We start from the raw sequence: 22311 nt of genomic DNA on the forward strand, positions 1-22311 counted from the left end.
AGAGAATGGGGTGGGGGTGGGTGGGGTTGATTTATAATAAGTTTTTTTATTTTTTTTATTTAAAAGTTAACAGAAAAAACAAACTCAGTTAGCGATTTGGATGAAAATGGCAAAAATGGCCAAACGTTGGGGGCAAAATGGTACCAAACCTTCATTTTGGACGAAAATGGCAAATGTGCCCAAACCTCAGGGGCGAAAATGGCAATTAACTTATAAAAAAATAAGGATGAAAATTTACCAGAGAATAACACGTGCCCAAAAAGGATTTTTGTTTATTATTATTGAAAGATTTATTTAACTCGTATAATACACGAGTACACGAGGGTTTATAACCTAGTCTATATATAAAAGAATTACTAAAACTTGTGGCTGAGATTCAACGAAAGTTAGTTGCACAAAAAATAAAAAAGTGCAAGGAAGCGCGGGGATCCCACCGCTATCTTCCAGCCACCTGTCCATCATTGGATCCATTCCAACCTCAAATAAACCCCTTTTTTCCTAAAAAATCAACCCCCAAAATTATTTGTGGCTCAGATTCATCCTCTCTTCTTCCTTCTTCTTCTTCCTTCATTCCGGTCAATCAACTCACCAGATTTGCCCATACCCAGTTAGTTCATGCTGATCAGCTTCAAGATCCTAACTTCAACAGTAGTTCAACCTATGATAAGTAAGTTTTGTTTGTTTTACTGGTTTATTATTTAGGGTTTATGTATGATTATTGATTGATTCCAGTATTCATGGGTTCAAGATGCTCAATCTTTTGATTAAAGTTTTGATCTTTTCCCCTTTTTTTATGATATATAAAGGTATTGGCACCATCAAGCTCATTTTGGTATCACTTCTACTACTATAGTTTCAGGTTCTTATATATATAATTAATTGTTCAAGAGTTTGTATGTGTGTAATTACTATTAGTGGGGGTTGACTATTATTTAATTGTTGATTCAAGATATTAAAGTAAAACATAAGTACCTAACTCTAACAATTTGAATGGTTATACTTATATTATTAGTTATTACATATTTCCTTTTTTGTACTAGGGTTATGTTATCAGGTTACTTTGAGTAAATCAAGTGGTGAGGTGGAATTGGATGTTGAGAGGGATGAAAGAAGGGTTTTGTGTGCCCTAGTTGTTGCCCTAAATGGACTCCAACTCCTCTGCTGCCTCTGGGGAGACACTCAACATCAAGGTTTATTTTATTTTATTTTATTTGATGATTTGAATTTTAATAAAATTGTTTTTATACGGAGTTATGTGATGTTTTGTAAAATGAATTTGGTTTGTTATAGACGAGAAAGCCTTATACGATTACAAAACAACGTGAACGATGGACGGAAGACGAGCATAATAGGTTTTTAGAAGCCTTGAAACTGTATGGGCGCGCTTGGCAACGGATAGAAGGTACCAAGGATTTTTCGGTTGACTCTTTTATTTTACCTGGAATATTATTATCCTTGACTTAACCTAAGCAGTCAATAGCGGTGGGATAGCGGTTATCAGGCCTTCCAAAATCGTGGTGTCAAATAGCAGAACCACTATTATCGACGCTATTGAATGCTATTTGACTGATATATGACCGTTATTTTAGATGCCTTGGTTGTTGTGTACTCGGAGGAAGATTTCATGGCTTACGATTAGATCATATTTCAAATATTGGCAATTTTGAGTTTTGATATTACTATTAGTATCATATATATTTTACGTTTTATATATGTATGTGTATATATAAATTCAGCATGATATAAAAATACCAATATCCCACGGCGATAACCTATATCTCAAATATCGGCCCTTGACTACTATTTAATTTTGGACCGCTATAACTGCATAGGACATAACCCTTATTATTGGTTCATTTGGCTGCTAGTTATGTTTAGTTTTCGTCTTGGTTGATGATTTGCTTGACATTATGCTATCTTATATATGTAATATATATGTATTGCAACCTTTGATTGGTGACTCTTATGATGCAGAACACATAGGAACGAAGACAGCAGTGCAAATCAGAAGTCATGCGCAGAAGTTCTTCACAAAGGTCACCCTATCTAGCCTTAAAAACTTTTTAGTACAACCTTAGCCTATATTTGTATAAAGGATGTGAAGCCCAAAGAAAGTATGTAAAAAATTCTCAGAATGCCTATAAAAGGCTAACTTTTATGGTAAATTTAAATCACTTAGATCTATTAGGCTTGAAATATAGCTTTAGGGCTTGTGTTATACTCCGTGGGCGTGAGGGAAGAGGGAGCCACGTAAGCTCACGCTCACGTGAACGCCCATGTGTGAGTGTTCTGTGAGTCGTGAGCATCTTCACGCTCATGAGGCAAAAACCAAGTAACCCAATGAAATGCGTACACATGGCAATTTGTTGTAAGTTTTTATTCTAATATTTCATTTAACATTTAATTTGATTTTTCTCAAATAACTTGTACTTGTTAGTTATAAAAAACGAAATTCACAGTTTTGTTTTAATTTTTTTTTCTGGACATTTGGTTTAAATTTTAACAAAACCGAGTTGTTTTCATAATAAAATATATTTGCTCTCATAAATGGTTTTCATAGTTTTGGTTGAACATTCTTCTTTTGTTTATCTTTTATTTTATCAATAAGTAATTTTTTAAAAATAATTAACATATTAAACTATTTAGTCTTTTAATAACAAAAAAGCGAGTTGTTTTCAAGATAAAGTATTTTTTGCTCTTGTAAACGGTTTTCACAGTTTTGGGTGAACATTATTCTTTTCTTTATCTTTTATTTTACCAATAAGCAATTGTTTAAAAATAATCAACATATTAAAATATTTAGTCTTTTAAATGTAAAAAAATATTTTTTTTTTAAAATCACTCACACTCACTAGGTATAACACATGCCCTTGTTGAACTGCCTGTATCAGGTTTAAAACTGACAATTTAATTAACTCTGTCGACTTTGCTTGAAAATAGCCTGTGCCAATTAATATGGGATTTTGTTTAATATATATTCCTTAATATTGTTATAGTTGGAAAAGGAGGCTGTTGCTAAAGGAATTCCAATAGGACAAGCTCTTGACATGGAAATTCCTCCTCCACGCCCTAAAAGGAAACCTAATTATCCTTATCCTAGAAAAACCGACCCGAAAACTCATACACAGCCGGCACAAAAAGACGAGAAACAAGCAACAACTTTAGTTTCTTCCCTAAAATTACTGGACCTCGAGGCAAAACCTCTCTCTGAGGTATATACTACAACTTTAATGCACATATTCACTTGCTATCTACATGTACTTGTACTTACTTCATATGGTTTCTTTTCATACCAGAAAACAAGCCACAATGAGAAACTAGACAATGAAAAAACAGATGAGGAAATTCTAACTGGTACTACCGAAGACCCTCAAGAAGCTCGAAATGAATCTTACATCACCATTGAAACTCAAAAGCATCAAGAACTGGATCAAGATGGCGTTAAGCACACAAACATTACATCTAACATCTCATTATCTGATATACAGGGTGTGCGAACCTGCCCGAGGCATGTTCCGGTACAAGTTGTAGATGTAAATCAAGGAATTATGGCGAAAACTAGCGGTCCCACAGAGACGTCACTTCATGAATCAAATGTTAATAACTTAGGAGAAGTTTTCGAACACCCCAACCCTAACCAATCAGCAGGTTCCGAAACTAGTGGCCATCGTAACAGTGCTACTTTCCATCCTCTTTTCAATCCAGTTAGTGATAATCACGAGAGTTATAGATCGTTTCTCCATTTTTCGTCTGCAATCCCGGGCCCCATTGTTTCATCTTTGCTACAGAATCCCACAGCCCATGCAGCCGCAAGCTTTGCAGCTAAATTCTGGCATCCGGTGAATACCGAAGCTTCTTCTGCAGATTCGTACTCAAGAGATCAGTTAAACGCTGAAACCGTTACTCCTAGCATGGCAGCCATTGCTGCAGCTACTGTAGCAGCTGCAACCGCGTGGTGGTCGGCTATTGGTCTGCTTCCAGTTTGTACTCCGTTTTACCAAGGAGGTTATTCTGGTACGTTCGGGATGCCAGGAGACGGGAATCTAGCCGATGGACAAGATAAGGCTCCGTCGGAATGTGCGTTACAAGAAGAGAAGATGGATGCGGAAAAGACCGAATCTGCTGCGGATGCTGCGGATCTTTCTTCTTCTGAAGACTCTGAAAAGAAATTAGCTAGTGAAGTTAGTCCTGTTGACATTAAGGAAACGGTGCCGGTAGCAGATTCAAGCAAGTTGACTAACGGTGGAAAGCAAGTTGACCGGTCGTCTTGTGGTTCTAACACCACTTCCAGTAGTGAAATTGAGACGAGTGTTTTAGAGAAGCATGGGAAAGAAACGGAAGAAACTCAAGCGTTAGATGCTAAAGAGCCCGTTTCCCGTAGGGGTAGAAGCACTATTATGCCTAACGAATCATGGAAGGAGGTCTCTGAAGAGGCAAGTAACTTATGTTTTTATCATATCTTCTAGAAACTCTAAACATAAATGTGATATAACCTGTATTTGTTTATAGGGGCGGCTTGCTTTTCAAGCACTCTTCTCGAGAGAAGTACTGCCGCAAAGCTTTTCCGACACTCATACAGTAGCTGAGAAGGATCAACTGAATATGGTCAACAATAGCGAGTTGGACCTGAACAGAACGAGTCAAGAACCAGTGGAGAGGTATAGCAATGGTTTTGCAGTAACGCGACTGGGGAGTGTGAAGTTGAATCATCATCATCGTACAGGGTTCAAACCGTACAAGAGGTGTTCAATCGAGGCTAAAGAAAGCAGCAAGATTGCGAGCGCAGCAGCATCTACGGGTAATCAGAATGATGAAAAAGGTCCGAAGAGAATGCGTGTGGCGGCAGAAGCGTCAACTTGACTGATACAAGAAGGTACTGTGTGTTGTATATTATGTTGTTAGCATAGTCCTAAAGCTCACGAAACTGTCGTGTAGTTTGTGGTGGAACCGTAGATTATGCTGAATGTATTGAGATTAATTCTCTTATTCTTCCTAAATACTCTGAACTTTTAGAAATGCATTTTTGAGCATCAACTTTTAATTAAAATGATGACCAATCTTGCATTATGTGCTTTCTTCTTTGGATATTTATTTATGGCCATCATTTAAAGTGTTGATTCCTTTCCTTTGTAATAAGAGAAAAGGAGATTCTTCCACTTTAGGAAGTTGTGCAATCGGTTAGTGTATATACCCACACACACACACATAACTGAATTTGGCCTAAGGAATCGAATATTAAACTAATGAGATCTTGGGACAATCCTGGATCCACAATAAAGAAATCCTAGAAAAGTAAACACTAAGATTTGCTATATAGAATATATATAAAATGTTAGCCTGATTTTCAACAAGTCTTAATTTGTAAATATACAGTCTGTTTAGAAGTTGGGAACTAGATTTGATTCTTCCTTAATTTGTGATCCACACTGTCTTTTTTCCTTTAGCTTCAAATCTTCTATGTATACGAGAGATATATGTTAGATCTCACAAACGCATTTTCTTTCTACGTTAATTTGTAAAACCCCCTTATAGGCTTCATATCCTTAACTCTGACGTGCATGAACACCGTAGCAGTCAGCGTAAGAAACTGTTGCTTACAAACACAAGGTCAATGTAACAGACATGAATTTCATCTTGTTGTCTGTGTGACTTATACTCGTACATAGCCGTCAGTGAGACAAACGCAACAGGTTACAGTGTTACACACATATGTAACAAGTTCCCAACAATAAAAGAGTTCACTTTCTAAATTCGAACATTTCAGAGAAGCAATGTAAGAGCTTTTGATCTTGTTTTAACTAAAGTCTAAAAATCAGGCTAGGCTACCAAACGAAAAGAAGATTGTGGTCCAAACAAATTGGAGGATAATATAGGATAAGGTGGTCCTTATAAAGCACAAGCCGACAGGCAAATTATACAAGTTATATGTATAGAAGCGTAAAGTGAAGAATCACATGTGCACATTAAAACAACTGTAAGATCATTCATTTAAAAGAAGTTAGTTGAATAACTGAAGTACCTGAAATGTAACTTGCAAGCAATTACCTCAACTCATTTCAGCAGTTACATCATGCAAAACCTTTTCAATAAGCCATCAAAATCAGAAGCTATATATTGTTGAAGCCACATGCCTACATCAATACATAAACACAAATACACAATTATTGAGCAGAAATTGTAAAACAGCTTTTTTTTCTAACATGTGAGCGGATAACCACAAAAAAAAAAAAATGTTGATAATGCAAAACAGGTGATGAATCTTATTTCAAGTTGATGCTCAAAATATACATTTCCCAAAAGTTCAATTTTCAGTCTCCAGAGTAGTTTGGAGGAATAATAATAAAATTAAATCCGTTACAATAAGCATAATCTATGGTGGAAGAAAATGTAAAACACATAGCACCCACAAACTAAGTGTCTTGTGAGTTTTAGGGCTGGGCTAACATAATATACAACAACAACACACTATGAATTAAGTTGATGCTTCTGTTTCAAAACACATTCTCTTTGGACCTTTCTCATCATTCTGAGCGCCACCTGTAGATGTCGCACTCATAATCTTGCCGTTTTCTTTAGCCTCAACCGAGCACCTCTTGTATGGTTTAAACCCTGTATGATGAACATTCAGCTTCACACTCCCCAATCCCATTCTCAGTACACCTTCCTCACTTCTCAACACCGCAAAACCATTACTGTTGCCGTTACTCTCCCAAGGTTCTTGACTCATTCTGTTTAGGTCCAATTCACTGTTTTTTACTATTATATTCTGTTGATGATCTTTTCCGGCCATATCAGAGAAGCTTTGTGGCAGCACTTCTCTCGAAAAGAGGGCTTGAAACGCAAGCCGTCCCTGCGTATCAAAAATAAATATAAATAATTAAATACAAGAAGATATCGTAAGAAAAACAGACTTGCCTCTTCAGAAACCTCCTTCCATGATTCACTTGGGGTAATAGTGCTTCTACCCCTACGCAAGTTCGACTCCTTCACATCCAACCCTTTATTCTCTTCCATTTCTTTCACATGCTTCTCTAAAGCATCGGTTTCAATTTCACTGCTGGAAATGGTGTTAGAACCAGAAGATGACCGATCAACTTGTTTTTTAACATTAGTCAACTTGCTTGAATCATCAACAGGAGCCGTTTCATTGGTATCAACAGGAATAATTACTTCAGTGTTAAGTTTTTTCTCAGAGTCCTCTGATGAAGATTCAGTCTTTTCGGCATCATCCATCTTCTCTTCCTGCAAGACACCTTCTGAAGGAACCCTACTATTGACTAGATTATTCCCGTCAATTGGTGCTGCCTCAAATGTACAAGAATACCCCCCTTGGTGAGAAGGAGTACAAACAGGAAGCAAACCAAGAGCCGACCACCATGCTGTTGCAGCTGCTACGGTAGCAGCGGCAATGGCGGCCATGCTAGGAGGAGTAGTGGACTCAGGGTTCGGGTTCGACGGATCTCGTGAAAAAGAATCTGCAGAGGAAGCTTCTGTATTGACAGGATGCCAGAATTTAGCTGCAAAGGTTGCTGCTGCATGTGCTGCAGGATTTTGTAGCAAAGATGAAAGAATGAGACTAGAGATTGAAGATGAAACATGGAGAACCGGTGTGTAACTTTCTTGATTATCAGTAAAAGGGTTGGAAAGAGGATGGAAGGTAGCATTGTTACGATGGCCACTAGTTGCAGATGCTGTTGCTACGTTAGGGTTGGGGCGTTCATAAGCTTCTCCTGAGTTATTAACTTTTGATTCGTTAAGTGACGTACCTGGGGGAACAACACTAGTTTTTGCAGTAGTATTTTCTTGACTTGCATCTACAACTTGTACAGGAACATGCCTTGGGTAGGTCGTCTGAATACCGTTTATATCATGCACAGGGTGTGAGGGCTCAAATAGTGAGATGTTAGATGTAATATTTGTGTGCTTAATTCCATCTTGATCCAATTCTTGATGCTTTCTGGCTTCAATGGTGATGTATGATGCATTTGTTACATCGCGTCTAAAAACGTCAGGATTTGATCTTGGTATGGAATTTTCATTTTCTGAGGACAAGGATGCATATGGAACTTCTTGAGGGTCTTTAGTAGTACCATTTTGAGCTTCCTCACTTGTTTTCGCATTTTCTAGTTTCTCTCTGTGGCTGGTTTTCTGGTACGGAAAGAAACCGGAAGAAGTAAGCGCAAGTACAGGTAAATAAATAGCAAGTGAATATGCATGTATGTATGTATGTATACCTCAGGCAGGGGTTTTCTCTCGAGGTCCATTACTTGTAATGAAGAAACTAAAGTTGCTTGTTTTTCATCTTTTTCTGGCACCTGTGTTTGAGTTTTTCTAGGATAAGGATAATTAGGTTTCCTTTTAGGGCGTGGAGGCGGAATTTCCATGTCAAGAGCTTGGCTTACTGGAACTCCTTTCGCAACAGCCTCCTTTTCCAACTATTATTATAATAAAAACAAAATTAAAGTAAGCAAAAGCCATTTTAAATAGCACATGTAATTTGATTTCCATCCAAAACTAATACAGGCACCTGCTAATATTTTTATATAAATAAACAAAATTAACAGAACTAAGTTAGGCTAGATACACTCATTGTGTATTAATCAGTTTATAGCACTTAGTGAAAAGGTATTATGTTTGTGAGAGCGGAATATGTGTAATCAAGTTAGAACTACTTTTTCACCGAGCCAGCTTTATTTGTCAGTGTACATAGAATAGTCATCGGCTCCTACAGTCTTTGTTATCCCTTACAGAGGAGAAGTAGACCTCAAAAGTGAAGTCCAAGTAAAGAACAAGAGCCTGGCACTATGCACATCAATGCTCATACTGCAGCTAACTTGGTTCTTAAACTCACCAATCTCTGAAAACCTATAGGTGCATGCAAGGTCAACTTTTGTATTGTCTTCAAACATAATATAACCTTCTTTGTTTCAAAATCTGTTGCATGCACCCTTTTCTTTGTGAAGAGCATCATCATTCTGATGACTTTTCTATTCGGATTGTCTCAAAAAAGATATCTCATAATCATACACAATGAATGTACACATTTTGGCTTTTGCCTCAAGCTTGTCCTTATCAGCATCTTTAAATTTCACGCAAACAAACACTTTTGAATGAGAAGGACTCATCTCCCTACCTTGGCTTGCCATTCCTCTAGCATTACCTTGACTTCTCATAAATATCTTGCCCCTTCAACTCAGCAAGGAATTTGAATACTCTAGAAGATTTTTTTTTTCCTACAAACATCTTCACTATGGATCAAATCACAAAGAAGTGAGGTTAAAATTGTAGTGTGTGTACTTCGTCATTGAATGCAATCTCTGCACAAACTAACCAAACTAGAATTTGTTATGGACTGAAACCGTTGCAAGGTATAAGACTTGTCCCACATCGTTTGTATGTGTAACAAATGTGGGATTTAAAATCCAAAGGGGCTCTCTCACCCACCAGACTAGTCTTTTGGGTTCAGTTTTCTTGTTTGGGCTGTAACGGTGGTATTGTATCAGAGCCAAATTAGGAGTGGTGGCTCTCTCACTCACCAGACTAGTCTTTTGGGTTGTAACAGAATTGTATCGAATTCGTTCACATGATTTGTATCTGTAAAGATAAAAGTGATACTTTATTTAGATTGATTTTTCTATTATGTTGCAATCTACTTGGGTTGAGTTCTCTCTTGGGCTGTAACAGAATTGTATCGAATTCGTTCACATGATTTGTATCCGTAAAGATAAAAGTGATCCTTTATTTAGATTGATTTTCCCATTATGTTGCAATCTACACCCAAATCGTAACGGACTAAGCAAGAGAACCTAACCCTAATGATGACTAACCCTAGCATACTCTAGCATTTCCGTTAAGCTGGAGGATATATATCATGTTAGAATATATTGGGATTAGTCGTCATTAGGGTTAGGTCCATTTAGCCCATCAGGATTAAGGTTTTGTATTCTGTCTATATGTAATTGTAACATACCAGATATCACCATAAATTATTTATTTTACCTTTACATGGTATCAGAGCCAAGTTGCTACTAAACCCTAGTTGCCAACACATTGCCTATATCAATCCATGTTCTGACAGTACCTTTAATCGTCATGTATCAATTCCGGCAGTTTCGCTGTTGTATTAATTCCTGCAGCCACGAGCTACCTCCCATCACGGTGTACCAATTATGGTTGCCACCATCCACCGCCGGTACCAATTTTGGCAGCCACCTTTGGCTGTTGTGTATCAAATCCTGCAACCATCAACCACGCCACCGCTTCTTTTTTTTCCTCAAATTTCGGCCATTACACAACCGCCAAAACTGTGTTCACTGCAACATTTCACCGTAAACCTCATTGTTTCTGCCTATGACTAGTTTTTTTATAGTACTTCAAATTCAACATTTAGTTCCTTTAATTAACATCACCTTCATCGGCATCCTCCTGTCAGCCGTCACCACAGAGATCCATGATACGCGGTGGTTGTGGCGCCAGAACAAAACCACAGTATTCCAGTCATAGATGTCAAAAGGCATATTGTGAGCCTTGGGCCTAGGCACAACACGCTTGAAAAGCGAGGGCTCGAGATAAGCAAGGCGCCTAGCATAAACATACCAAATTTTTGGGGTTTTAGGCGTGTTTAGGCGTGTTTAGGCTGGTTCAAGGCCAGTTTTGGATTTTTCAGACTAGTTAACCCGGAATCTGCTGAATTTTGCCAGAACTTACCGGAATCTGATAGAAATCTGGCTTGAAACTCATCCAATTGTCGTCGGGGCGCCAGGTAGCAAGGCGTTTTCCGTGTGCCTCACCACGACTCAGGGTCTAGGTTCGCACCCGAAGGGCTTTTGACAAAATGGATTCAGATGGCTCCTTTGCTTTTCTTTAGGCATGCGCCCCTTTGGTCGCATATTCTTCTTTTCATACATCTTCTACTCTTCTAGCTAACACGATTCCTTCACAGGCTCCACACGTTAATCACCATTTTCCATCACGTTTGCACATCTTTTCAACGACTCCATCCTTGTAATGATGTCGCTTATCTGGCTCGAATTCTCAATAGTCCCAAATCCTAGCGATCCTTTTAACAACATTAGTCTACTCCATGGTGTACGGATATAGAGTTTGAAATGCGAACAGTTTGTTGAGTGTGCGCGTCATTTTCAGATGTTCGCGCTAAGTTTTACCAAACTATCTAGGAGTTCTCCTACATGGTAGGCATGTGGCCTAAGGGACAGCCAATACTCGTGCATCATGTTCCGATTTGCATGTTTAAGAAGAAATTTCAAAGGGTTAAAAGCTACTTCTTCTTTACCGATACAGACCCTATGTACTTGTAATCATTTAACACCTCAAAAATTAAATTGTCTTGCTAGTGCAGCATTTGACGTAGGTCAGTATAAACTGAACCACGTAAATACCCGTGTCCTTTATTTTTTGTTTTGTTCGCTGTGTTTGTGCATGTGTGTTATTGTTTGGTCCATTCAGAACAACCGTTGTTGCCGTTGTCGGAGCTACCGCCGCTACCGACCACCACCAGTCAATCCTGGTCAACTGTTGCGGGTCAATAAAAGTCAACAGCAGTCATGCGTTGTGTTGCTTTGGTCTAATCAGGAGGATTGTGTACAAGAAACAAGGTTTGACCAGATATCAGTTGGTTGAGAGTCGGGTTTGACCAGAAAAGGTCAACAGGAAAAGTTAAAAGAGTACTGGAACAGCCGTGATACCCAATCGCTAACACTACACTTGATTAAAGATGGATGCAATCAGGGGCGCAGCTTTGTAGGGGCCGGGGCAGGGCCGGGGGGGGGGGGGGGGTGGCGCCCGACCCCCCGAACCGGACGCAATGGAATTGTTTCCTTGGTGTTTAGTTTTGTATTAAACTTCGCCACTTTGTAGACAAGAAGACACCCCCTCCCTTCGAGATCCTTAGAATGAATACACATATACACACACAGAGACACATAACATATATATATATATGTAGATATGTATGTGTATATATATATATGTGTGTGTGTGTGTATAACAAGCTTGTCGCATCTGATATATACATTCCAGCTTAAGGAGGGGTGTTAGAATATATTAGGGTTTGTCGTAAATCCGTCATTAAGGTTAGGCCCATCTGAAATTAACTATTGGTGGGTTCTCCGACAAGTAATATGTCAATTTTCTTAAATCATCTCCATATGACAACAAATAGAGGGAGATAGTACGTAATACCTAAGGCAAATCCCACATCATTCAATTTTGTTCTGTCCACATGAGAGATATTAGGCCATACAAAATTTTGTGCCTAAAATATCCCAACACGTTTCAGGCTTAATGGTAGTGGATGACTCAGGCTTAATGGTAGTGGATGACTGGAGAACTCCACAGCATGCTCAGGTGGGAGTAGTACCAAGATGGGTGACCTTCTGGGAAGTCTCTACGAAGGCAACCAAAAACAAATCCGTAAGCTCATTGTGGGCCAAGTGGAAAATATTGATGGTACGAGACAGATCCATTCATGTTCTGCTTACGATGGTGGGGCAAACCTCAATGGGGACGATGAGTCCCCGGGCGGGTGTTTGTAACACCTTAGGCAAATCCCACGTCGTTTTGTGTAGTCCATAGGAGGGATACTGGGTCATATAGAATTCCCCACCTCAAATATCACCAACGCGTTTTGGGCTTAATGGTAGTGGATGAGAGAAAAACTCCACAGTTAAGCGTGCTCAGGTGGGAGTAATACCAGGATGGTGACCTTGACAACCAAAAACAAATCTGTGAGCTCATTGTGGGCAAAACGGACAATATTGGTGATACGAGAGGCTGGATGTTACATGGTAAAGATCGAAACACAAGCCCACGATTGTTATCGTAGTGGTCGGTGGAGGTTTGGAGAGAATGTGAAAAGGGTGATGGCAGTTACAAATACTTGTTGTAGAACATGTAATAACAAATCTAAAAATCCTTGCTAGGAGCCGTTGGAAAAAAGCTTCGACAGCTGCCTCCTCAGAAAACACCACCTAGGAAGTCTCTACCAAGGCAACTCCAGAACGTGCTCAGGTGGGAGTAAAACCAGGATGGGTGACCTCCTGGGAAGTCTCTACCAGGGCAACAAAACCTTAAGTAATTTGTCCATCAAACTTGTTTATCCTCGCTTTACCATCTTATGTAATTGCTCCAACGAATAGAAGTCAAGACCTCCACGGCTATGATACCAATTTGTTGAGAAATGTGTGACCAAAGCAAACACCCATAAAACAATTGCAAGACAAATCAAAAGTGCAAGAACAATAAAAAATACAAGAATATAGTGTATTTCACTCCATAAATGATAAATGTGATCGGGTTATGTCCATGAGTGAACCAAAGAGACCTATGGATTTCGATATTCATAACACATTTACAATTACATATACTTGAGTCTATATAGTAATCAATTGGTGTTAGTTGCCTATTCCCAAGTTTGCACAACTAACCTAGAAACTAGACTTGATTTTTTTCATACGAATCAAGCCCATAAGGCAATTTTGTTCACTGATCATGAGCGTCGATGGTCAGTGTAGATAAGCATCAAGGGAGTAAGCCTTTGATCCATCAGGGCAACACCTACGAGGTCATCTTTTGAATAGTCAATTAGATGAATTCTATGTTGACGATTCTACAAGCTCACAAGAAGAAAACGTCCAAATCAAACAAAAGCCTAAGCATTTGTTGACCAAAGCCCAAGCTAAGTTGGTACTTCATGAGAGACTAATACCAGCACAAAAACATCCCTCAAGATTGGTAGCTTGTCTTGAGCAAGTAAAATATGGTTATACATGTGAGAGTAAAATACACAGATGGTCCTGTGGTTAACCAAAATTTTGGATTTAGTCCCTAGCTTTTCAAAAGTAAACGGATGGTCCCTGTGGTTTGTACTTTGTAACTCATTTAGTCCCCAACTTTTGCCAAAAGTACATGGATGGTCTCTGTGGTTTGCACTTTATAACGCGTTTAGTCACTAAAAGTTGGGGACTAAATGCATTACTACATGCAAACCACAAGGACCATCCGTGTACTTTTGACAAAAGTTGAGGACTAACTACGTTACAAAGTCCAAACCATAGGGACCAACCGTGTACTTTTAGAAAGCTAGGGACTAAATCCACAAATTTGGTTAAGCATTGGGACCATCTGTGTACTTTAAAGGTAAAATAGAGTTATACAACAGCTAGGGACTAAATCCAAAAATTAGGTTAAGCACTAGGACCATCTGTGTACTTTAAAAGTGAAATAGAGTTGTACAACACAATTAGACAAAAAAAAATGCACTATGTATGCGGAGAACATTAGCAGCAACTAGATTCACTTATGATGCAAAGTGATGGGAAAACGCATATGTGAAAGAAACTAAATGACCTTTGTAAAGAATTTTTGGGCATGACTTCTGATTTGCACTGCTGTCTTAGTTCCTATGTGTTCTGCATTAGCAACAAAAAAAGGGCGTCTCCGTTTAATCATTCTCCTAGGGTGAAAATAAATGTAATTTGCATATACATGAACCAAAAATAAGAACTTTTTTTTCAGAAACTAAAGGCAATGATTGTAAGATTCCAGGCAAGTATAAAAGTGTCAGAAACTGTTGGTACCTTCTATCCGTTGCCAAGCTCGCCCGTATAATTTCAGGGCTTCTAGAAAACTGTTATGCTCCTCCTCTGTCCATTTTTCCCGTTGTTTCGTTATTGTATAGGGTTTTCTTGTCTGAAAAACAAGGATTTGAATTCAGTTTACAGATAACATGCATACGACTGATGATTTTGGTTTGATGATAAATAAAGAAACAACCTTGATGTTTTGATTTTCCCCATAGCCAGATGAGGACTCCATCTAGAGAAGGGGGGAGGGCCGCTGCTTCAAATCCTGTGGAACAAGTAGGGATGCAAAAGCTCCCTCGTAGCATCCAAATCCAAATAGCTTAGCCGTTGTAGAATTCAACAAAACTTGATAACGTAACACTAGTTCAAAACACGATCGACAGATGTAACAACAACACAATTCCATGAAGACAGATTAACTAATTAGCATATCAACAATTGTAGCAAGCTAAATTATTCGTCAATTTCTGGAATCAGGATTAAGTCAAGACAACAAACACACTTTCATGAAAAAACAGATTAACAAATATGCACCAGTAATTAGTTAGCATCTCAATAGTTTTCGCTTTTCGCCAGCTAATTTATTTATCAATTTTCTGGATAAAGTCAAGACAACACAACTTCATAGAAACAGATTAACACATACCTATCAGTAACTAATTAGCATATCAACAGTTGCAGCTAGCTAATTTATTCCTTAATTTCTGTAGATCAGGATAAAGTCAAGACAAACAAATACGCATCAGTAACTAATTAGCATCTCAACAGTTGCAGCTACCTAATTTATTCCTTAATTTTTTATAAATCAGGATAAAGCAACCAACACAATTTCATAAAAACATATGCATCATTAACGCAAGCTAATCTATTCCTTAATTTCTGTAAATCAGGATAAACAGATTAACAAACATGCATCAGTAACTAACTAGCATCTCAACAGTTTCAGCTAGCTAATCTATTCATGAATCTCTACACTTGTACGCAATTCAAAAACCTAAGACAACAGCAACAGCAGCAGCAGTAACAGTAACAGTAGAATCTCACCAAAATGAGCTTGTTGATGCCAAAACCTTTAAAAACCAAAGAACTTCAATCAGTAGAGCAAAATCACAAACCCTAGATACGAAGCAGAAACTAGAGATTACATTTACATACAACACTCCATCCGCTTTCAAATCTGATCAGCACGAACAGGAGAACTTCATGATGACTCTGAAAATCTGAATAATAATAATAATTACAGAGTAACAATAACTGACTGTAACAGAAATCAGTTATGTAAGAATTGGGAGAACGGTTGAATAAAAGCGGAGTGAGTAGAGGTCGAGCCGGGGAGAGATGGATGAATGTGAGCCACAAACATTTTGGGCTGGGCTGGGGTTTTTTCTTTATTTGGAAATAAATAAAAAGGGTTTAATTTGAGGCTAGAAACGAAGCAAGGGGGTGACACGTGTTCGGCTACTATTGAGTGTGGCCCACAGGCTTGCGCTTTTTTATATTTGTGTTACCAGCGTTGGAAGGGTGGTTCATACCCAGCACCTTATTCATTCTCTGCCACAAGTTCCCCCACTACCACTCCATCCAGCAGATGCCCGGTTTCTTCTTCTAATTTTCCATGTGTTTTTATTTTTATTTATTATCATTAATAATAACGAGTTTTTATGACCTGTGCGTTGAAGTGGGACCATTAAACTGAAGAAAAATAGGTATAAAAATGTTGAATCACACATGGACGTTACGGGTTGTCAACTCACTAAATTTAAACAACGCAAGAGAAAACCCAAAAAATAACAACACAAACAAAGTAAATAATGTTTTTATATCTGGATTAGTAATCGAACCGACCTGCTTACATGGTATTCTGATCAGATCCGTAGGACCAGTCAAACCGCTTTAAGAACCGATATAATCACATAATTTAATAAATAAATAGATACAAAATTAAAATAACAAAATGTATTTCATATAAAATTAAATTTACCTGAAGAATGTATTAAATTATATAATATAACAAAGATAATAAAAAGGTTGTTATTTATATAAATAATAAACCATCACTAGTGCTCTAGTGGTGGTCATGGGTATTTAAGTTCCACCTATGGTGGACCCGGATAAGTTTCCCCCCTCCCAAGTCTTAAGTTCGAGTCTGTGTGATAGGGGTTTCTCATTGAGGGATTTAATTTGGGGATCTATTGTGCGAGGGGGTTCTCTAGCGCGAACCCGGTTAAGACAACGTATGCTAGACCTCCCGACATTCGCGAATAATTCACACATTTTAAATATATATATATATATATATATATATATATATATATATAATAAATTTAGTATTGAGCAAATATGTGTAAAATAGAGAGTGGAAACAAAGACAATAAAAAAAGTTGTCATTTATATAAACAATAAATAAATTTAGTATTGAGCAAATGTGTGTAACCAATGTTTTAAAAACCGGTAAATACCGGCCGGTTATACCGGTATTACCGTTTTCAGATGTAAATCTTGTACGAAACACCCCGGTAAATAAGTGAAACGACATAAGGTTTGTACCGGCGGTAAAATCCGGTATACAGGTTTGAAACGTAATACCGGTATCGGCTCATGGTTATTTTAGTTTGGGTTGTTAATTATTTTATTATATGTGTTACTAGTCTAACGTAATTTTTATATATTATGATTATTTGTAACTAAAAGTTCTTATTCAATATTGTATGAAACGAAAATAGTTAATGTATTCAACACTCAAATGGCTTAAACATATCGTACATTTTCATTTAAAAGAGCTTCTTGGAAAATTGAATGATTTCCGATTATCTTTTTGATTATTTTTTATTATGAATTTATTTTGGATCATCTTTTAATATGTAATCATGCATTTTTGGATTAACTTTTGAGTTGATGTTGTAATTTATGAAATTATAGAGCTAGCTAGTCAACTCGGTTAAACTGTTTGGTACAACCTGATTCAACCGGTTAAACCATTTTTTAGCCTAATCCGGTTTGATTTAAAAACCAGTTTTTAAAACATTGTGTGTAACATAGAGAGTGGAGAGTGTGAGAAACATATGAGTGTGTAAAATAGAGAGTGGAGAGTGTGAGAAACATATAAGAGTGTTTGATTAATTTCTTTTGTTTATGTTATTATGTTATCTTTTACGTTTAAAGATGTTATTTCTTTTAAAGTTATTTTTTATACTATTTCTACTTTTAGTGTAGTACATGTTTAGATTTATATTTCTTTTGAAGTTATTTTGATATACTATTTTTCTATGTTTCGAGAATTTATTGGTTTTCATATTCGTTTACATGTTATCGGTATAACATAAGTAATATAAATTACATCGTAATAAATAACTTTTAAAGTATGTTTTACACACAGGTTTTTTAGAATTTTTCCCGTAAGAATTCCAGATATTAAATATAAGGTAAAACTGACCGACGTAAATCATAGGAACCATTTCTTCTATTCTTGTCGGAAAATCTGCATTTAAAAATCTAAAGTACTATTTCTTTGGATGGAGTACGACAATATATGTTATTTTATTTCATTTTCTCATTGATTTCTACCAACTACGAATGCCAGACTCTATGATAAAAGCGCCATATGAGGATTGGCGTATCCTAGTGTGTCCCATGGATTACTTCCATGCCTGATCAGTATGGAGGTTTAATGCATGGAACCACTAAGATATCCCAATGGTCATATTGTACTAAAGTCAGCTAATGGTATTCAAAGAAGATATCCAGTATAGAAATGTCCAAATAAGTGTCACTAGTTAAGGCATCTATGCATTCATAAAGAAAATGTGTCATTTATATGGCACGGATACCGATATATGAACTGAAGCCTGAGATTCAGAATATCTCTGTCATCTCTGTGAATCTCGATTGTCCTCTTCGTAGAACTACCCTGTTTACCTCTTGGGAGGCAAGTAGAGTTAAGATTAATATCCCACTTAGGGTTGCATCTATTGAAAAATCTCCATATCGGTTAGTACCGACGGAAATGGAAGAACTAAGAACCAATTAGATAAGCTTTTAGAGAAGGTTTCATAAAGCCTAATTCAAAATTCTGAGAGCTCCGGTATTATTAATTAAGAAAGACGGTTCATTATGCTTATGCATTGATTACCGCAACCCTATTTAGGCAACAATTAAGAATCGCCATCAGCTGCCCAGGATCGTCGATTTGTTTGACTAACCGTGAGGTTAGCTATTCTTTAAAGATTGGATTAAGCAGTAGTTGGAATGACTATCTCGCCTTAAATAAGTTTTCTATAACTAATAGTTAATATATAAGTTGTGGTTGTTGTTAATAACATCACATTGCTGATTAATTAAGGATAATCGGAGGTTAGTTACTATATTAGGAAAAAGTTTTGAATATGGAGGGAATATATGAATTATACGTTCAGGGACTGAAATGGTAACAAAAGTTATGGGGGTATTATAGTCTTTACACTGAATTACAAACAGTATGTTAGTGGGAGGGACTTGATTGATTCCAACTGACAACCACAGGGACTTGATTGGTCTTTTTTTTCAAATAAGGGTTGTATGTGCGATTGGGTGTAAACCCCATTGACTGAAATTGGCGTATCACAAAAGATGTTAACATTTAGTATGTTAGCTTGTCACGATCGACAAATTATAGCATATTGGCTTGTCATGAAGGACATTAATTTATAAGCCGCAATCTTATTAGATCAGGGGCTTTAAGGCTTGAACATAGTTCTTCACCTTTGAACAGGGAGTCATAGACTACAACTGTCATCGTCTTGAAAGACGGTTCATTTTGGCACAAAGGTAAATCAATTGACATCACTAATGGATGTTTATATATAATCATCGTATTTGATGATATTAGTCATGATCACATTGATCATTCACAATTTTATGATACTTCAGTGTTTATTCATTCACACTGTTCAATCTAACATGGGTTTCCATCCAACTGTTGACCAACAGTCAAACAGATGTTCAAACCACTGATTGTGTTATTCAAATTTCTGTTGAATACTAAATGAGATGTTGACCAAAACTCAAACAGATGTTCATCAAAAGTCAAATTGATGTTCACCAATAGTCAAACAGATGTTGACCTTAAACAGATGTTTGGTTTAAGGCCAAACATCTGTTTATGGGCAAACATCTGTTTAAGGTCAAACATTTGTTTAAGGCCAAACATCTGTTTATGGCCAAACATCTGTATATGGCCAAACATCTGTTTAAGGACAAACATCTATCTAATTCCAAACATCAGTGTTTCAGTCACTGCTGGCTATCCACTTATAGTTAAAAAACGACCCAAAAATGTACGTTTAACCACAATCATATTTATACATACCTGGCTCGAGTCAACCTAGTGACCCGTTTCAACACCTTGCTTTTATTAACTGATATTCTATGGCGACGCAATTATCCAAATTGTTATTCGCTCATGTAAACACATGACTTGACAACCACATTAGTCGATATTGTCAAATGGTGTTATCACCACCATTTGACCCGTTCGGCCTATGTGACCTAACATTTTCATATGTAACAAAACATGGTTTTTAATTACTAAACCCACATCCGACCCATTTCGGATTTTCTCACTTTTCCACAAGTAGGACATAATTTGTTTCTAAAGTAGCATTTGCTCTAAAGCAAACAAATTAAAAGATTCGATTACAAGTCAAAAAGTACAGTCAATAATTACGCAAGGAGTGACAGATCGCAATTAGTAATCTTTTCTTCCTTTGACTTTGACTTTGACTTTGACTTGTACTTTGACTTTCAAAACACGGAGTGTTACAGTCTTCTTCTTCTGGTACAACATATTGATAAGAAATTGGAGTCAGAAAAGCCCCAAATGAGAAACTGTTCTCGCCATTGAAAAATCTTCGTAAACTAAATCACACGTGTATATGTTGACATTTAAGAGATATACAGTCAAGAAAATCAAGAGCAATGGTGATATATATGCGGATTAGACACCAAAAAAATAAACACTCAAAAAATAGCTACAATTTAAGGTATGTGTTTAGTGACGGCCTCAGATTCCTAATTGATGCAGAAAGGTCTGGTGGCAAGAAAAACTGCTTCCAGGAGGTTGTTAAGTGTTTTCGCTCGATGATTCCATTCTTGGGTGGTTGGTTAAAACATGTATAACTAAGTTAGAAAACTGATTTGGTATCAAAACAAAGTGTTTTGATACCCGAAAATAGCTTCGTTGCAAAATACGCATAAAGACGTATTTTGACCGAAACTTTGACTCCTCACTACGCCTAATCAACGTGGTAATTAGTAGGTATAGTCACAAGGGACTATAACCATCGTGATTACGCTCACGTTGCAAAGTTCAAACGAACTTTGACTTGACCATAGACTGGTCAAAGCAGATGATGATTTTGAACTCACATTAGCATATATCGATGATCTGGACCTTTGTTTGATCTCACATGAGCCATCAAAGAAGAACTCGCTGATCCAAGCCATTGGTAGGGAGAATTCGATCAAGATTCTCACCCATTGCCCACGGTATAGCTATGCTTCTGTTGCATCACTGAACAAAAGCTTTCATGATCTCATCAGGAGTGATGAGATCTACAAAGAAAGAAGCAAGAATAAAGTAGTAGAACATTGGGTTTACTTTTCTTGTCACATGTTGAAATGGGAGGCTTTTGATCCAGTTGGGAAGAAATGGATGCATCTACCTTTTATAAACGGCGATACATGCTTCGCGTTTTCAGATAAAGAGTCCATGGGGGTTGGGACAGACCTTCTGGTGCTAGGCAAACATGTTTCAGGTCAAGCTGTGTAAAAATTAGGGGTGTTCAAAGAAATTCGAATCCGAATTCGAATCCGAAATATCCGAAAACCCGTATCCGAATAATCCAAATTTTCGGATTCGGATTCGGATATCAATTTTAAAATTTTTCGGATAATCGGATTATCCGAATCCGAAAACTTAAAAAACTATATATATTTATTAATATATTTTGCCCCCACTAGTCCAATAAGGCCCAACCCATTTCCTCTAATACACTTACAGTAAGAAGAAAAAACTAGGGTTTATGTTTCTAAAGTCTCAGCCACTTTCTCAATTCTCAGCCACCCCGTTGCTCTCCCACCCTTCACTGTCGTGAGCTTGTGACCCCTTTCTCTTTCTTCGGTCACAAAGCATCTACATCTGGCATGTAACCACTCTTAAGTTCGATCTTCTGTAACACCTTGTCCATATCTATTGTAGACCTGCTCGTTTTTTATGTATGAATGTGTAAATCTAACTTGTACTTCTAATTGATTATAGATACTTGTTTTGAATCTTTGAAACTCACATTAGCATATATATCAATGATCTGGACCTTTGTTTGATCTCACATGAGCCATCAAAGAAGAACTCGCTGATCCAAGCCATTGGTAGGGAGAATTCGATCAAGATTCTCACCCGTTGCCCACGGTATAGTTATGCTTCTGTTGCATCACTGAACAAAAGCTTTCATGATCTCATCAAGAGTGGTGAGATCTACAAAGAAAGAAGTAAGAATAAAGTAGTAGAACATTGGGTTTACTTTTCTTGTCACATGTTGAAATGGGAGGCTTTTGATCAAGTTGGGAAGAAATGGATGCATCTACCTCTGATAAACGGCGATACGTGCTTTGCGTTTTCAGATAAAGAGTCCATGGGGGTTGGGACAGACCTTCTGGTGCTAGGCAAACATGT

General features: G+C 37.4%; 2 protein-coding genes across 18 annotated transcripts; one reads left to right on the forward strand and one right to left on the reverse strand.

The window, feature by feature from the left end:
- The first annotated feature begins 393 nt into the window (after positions 1 to 393).
- Positions 394 to 5075, forward strand: LOC110879135 (protein LHY). Of its 3 annotated transcripts, none has more exons than XM_022127559.2 (8): positions 394 to 667; positions 807 to 859; positions 1041 to 1190; positions 1291 to 1402; positions 1975 to 2036; positions 2997 to 3212; positions 3297 to 4433; positions 4510 to 5075. In XM_022127559.2, exons 3-8 carry the CDS (start codon positions 1143 to 1145, stop codon positions 4858 to 4860), a joined length of 1926 nt encoding a protein of 641 aa, XP_021983251.1. In that variant the 5' UTR covers positions 394 to 667; positions 807 to 859; positions 1041 to 1142; the 3' UTR covers positions 4861 to 5075. The 3 variants fall into 3 exon arrangements, with proteins under 3 accessions (XP_021983251.1, XP_021983252.1, XP_021983253.1); XM_022127560.2 differs by having other exon boundaries at positions 508 to 667; positions 807 to 832; XM_022127561.2 differs by lacking the exon at positions 807 to 859 and having other exon boundaries at positions 508 to 667.
- Positions 5076 to 6237: 1162 nt separating this feature from the next.
- On the reverse strand, positions 6238 to 15974 carry LOC110879133 (protein LHY). 15 transcript variants are annotated; one of them, XM_035977712.1, is made up of 9 exons: positions 15759 to 15974; positions 15648 to 15673; positions 14794 to 14963; positions 14598 to 14709; positions 14368 to 14429; positions 8235 to 8435; positions 7767 to 8148; positions 6916 to 7541; positions 6238 to 6850 (listed from the first exon to the last, which is right to left on the reverse strand). In XM_035977712.1, exons 3-9 carry the CDS (start codon positions 14833 to 14835, stop codon positions 6473 to 6475), a joined length of 1803 nt encoding a protein of 600 aa, XP_035833605.1. In that variant the 5' UTR covers positions 14836 to 14963; positions 15648 to 15673; positions 15759 to 15974; the 3' UTR covers positions 6238 to 6472. The 15 variants fall into 15 exon arrangements, with proteins under 15 accessions (XP_035833605.1, XP_035833606.1, XP_035833604.1 ...); XM_035977713.1 differs by having other exon boundaries at positions 14794 to 14948; positions 15749 to 15974; XM_035977711.1 differs by having other exon boundaries at positions 15749 to 15974.
- Positions 15975 to 22311: the final 6337 nt, after the last annotated feature.

Source organism: Helianthus annuus, chromosome 9, assembly GCF_002127325.2.
Source record: "Helianthus annuus cultivar XRQ/B chromosome 9, HanXRQr2.0-SUNRISE, whole genome shotgun sequence".
Classification (NCBI taxonomy): Eukaryota; Viridiplantae; Streptophyta; class Magnoliopsida; order Asterales; family Asteraceae; genus Helianthus; species Helianthus annuus.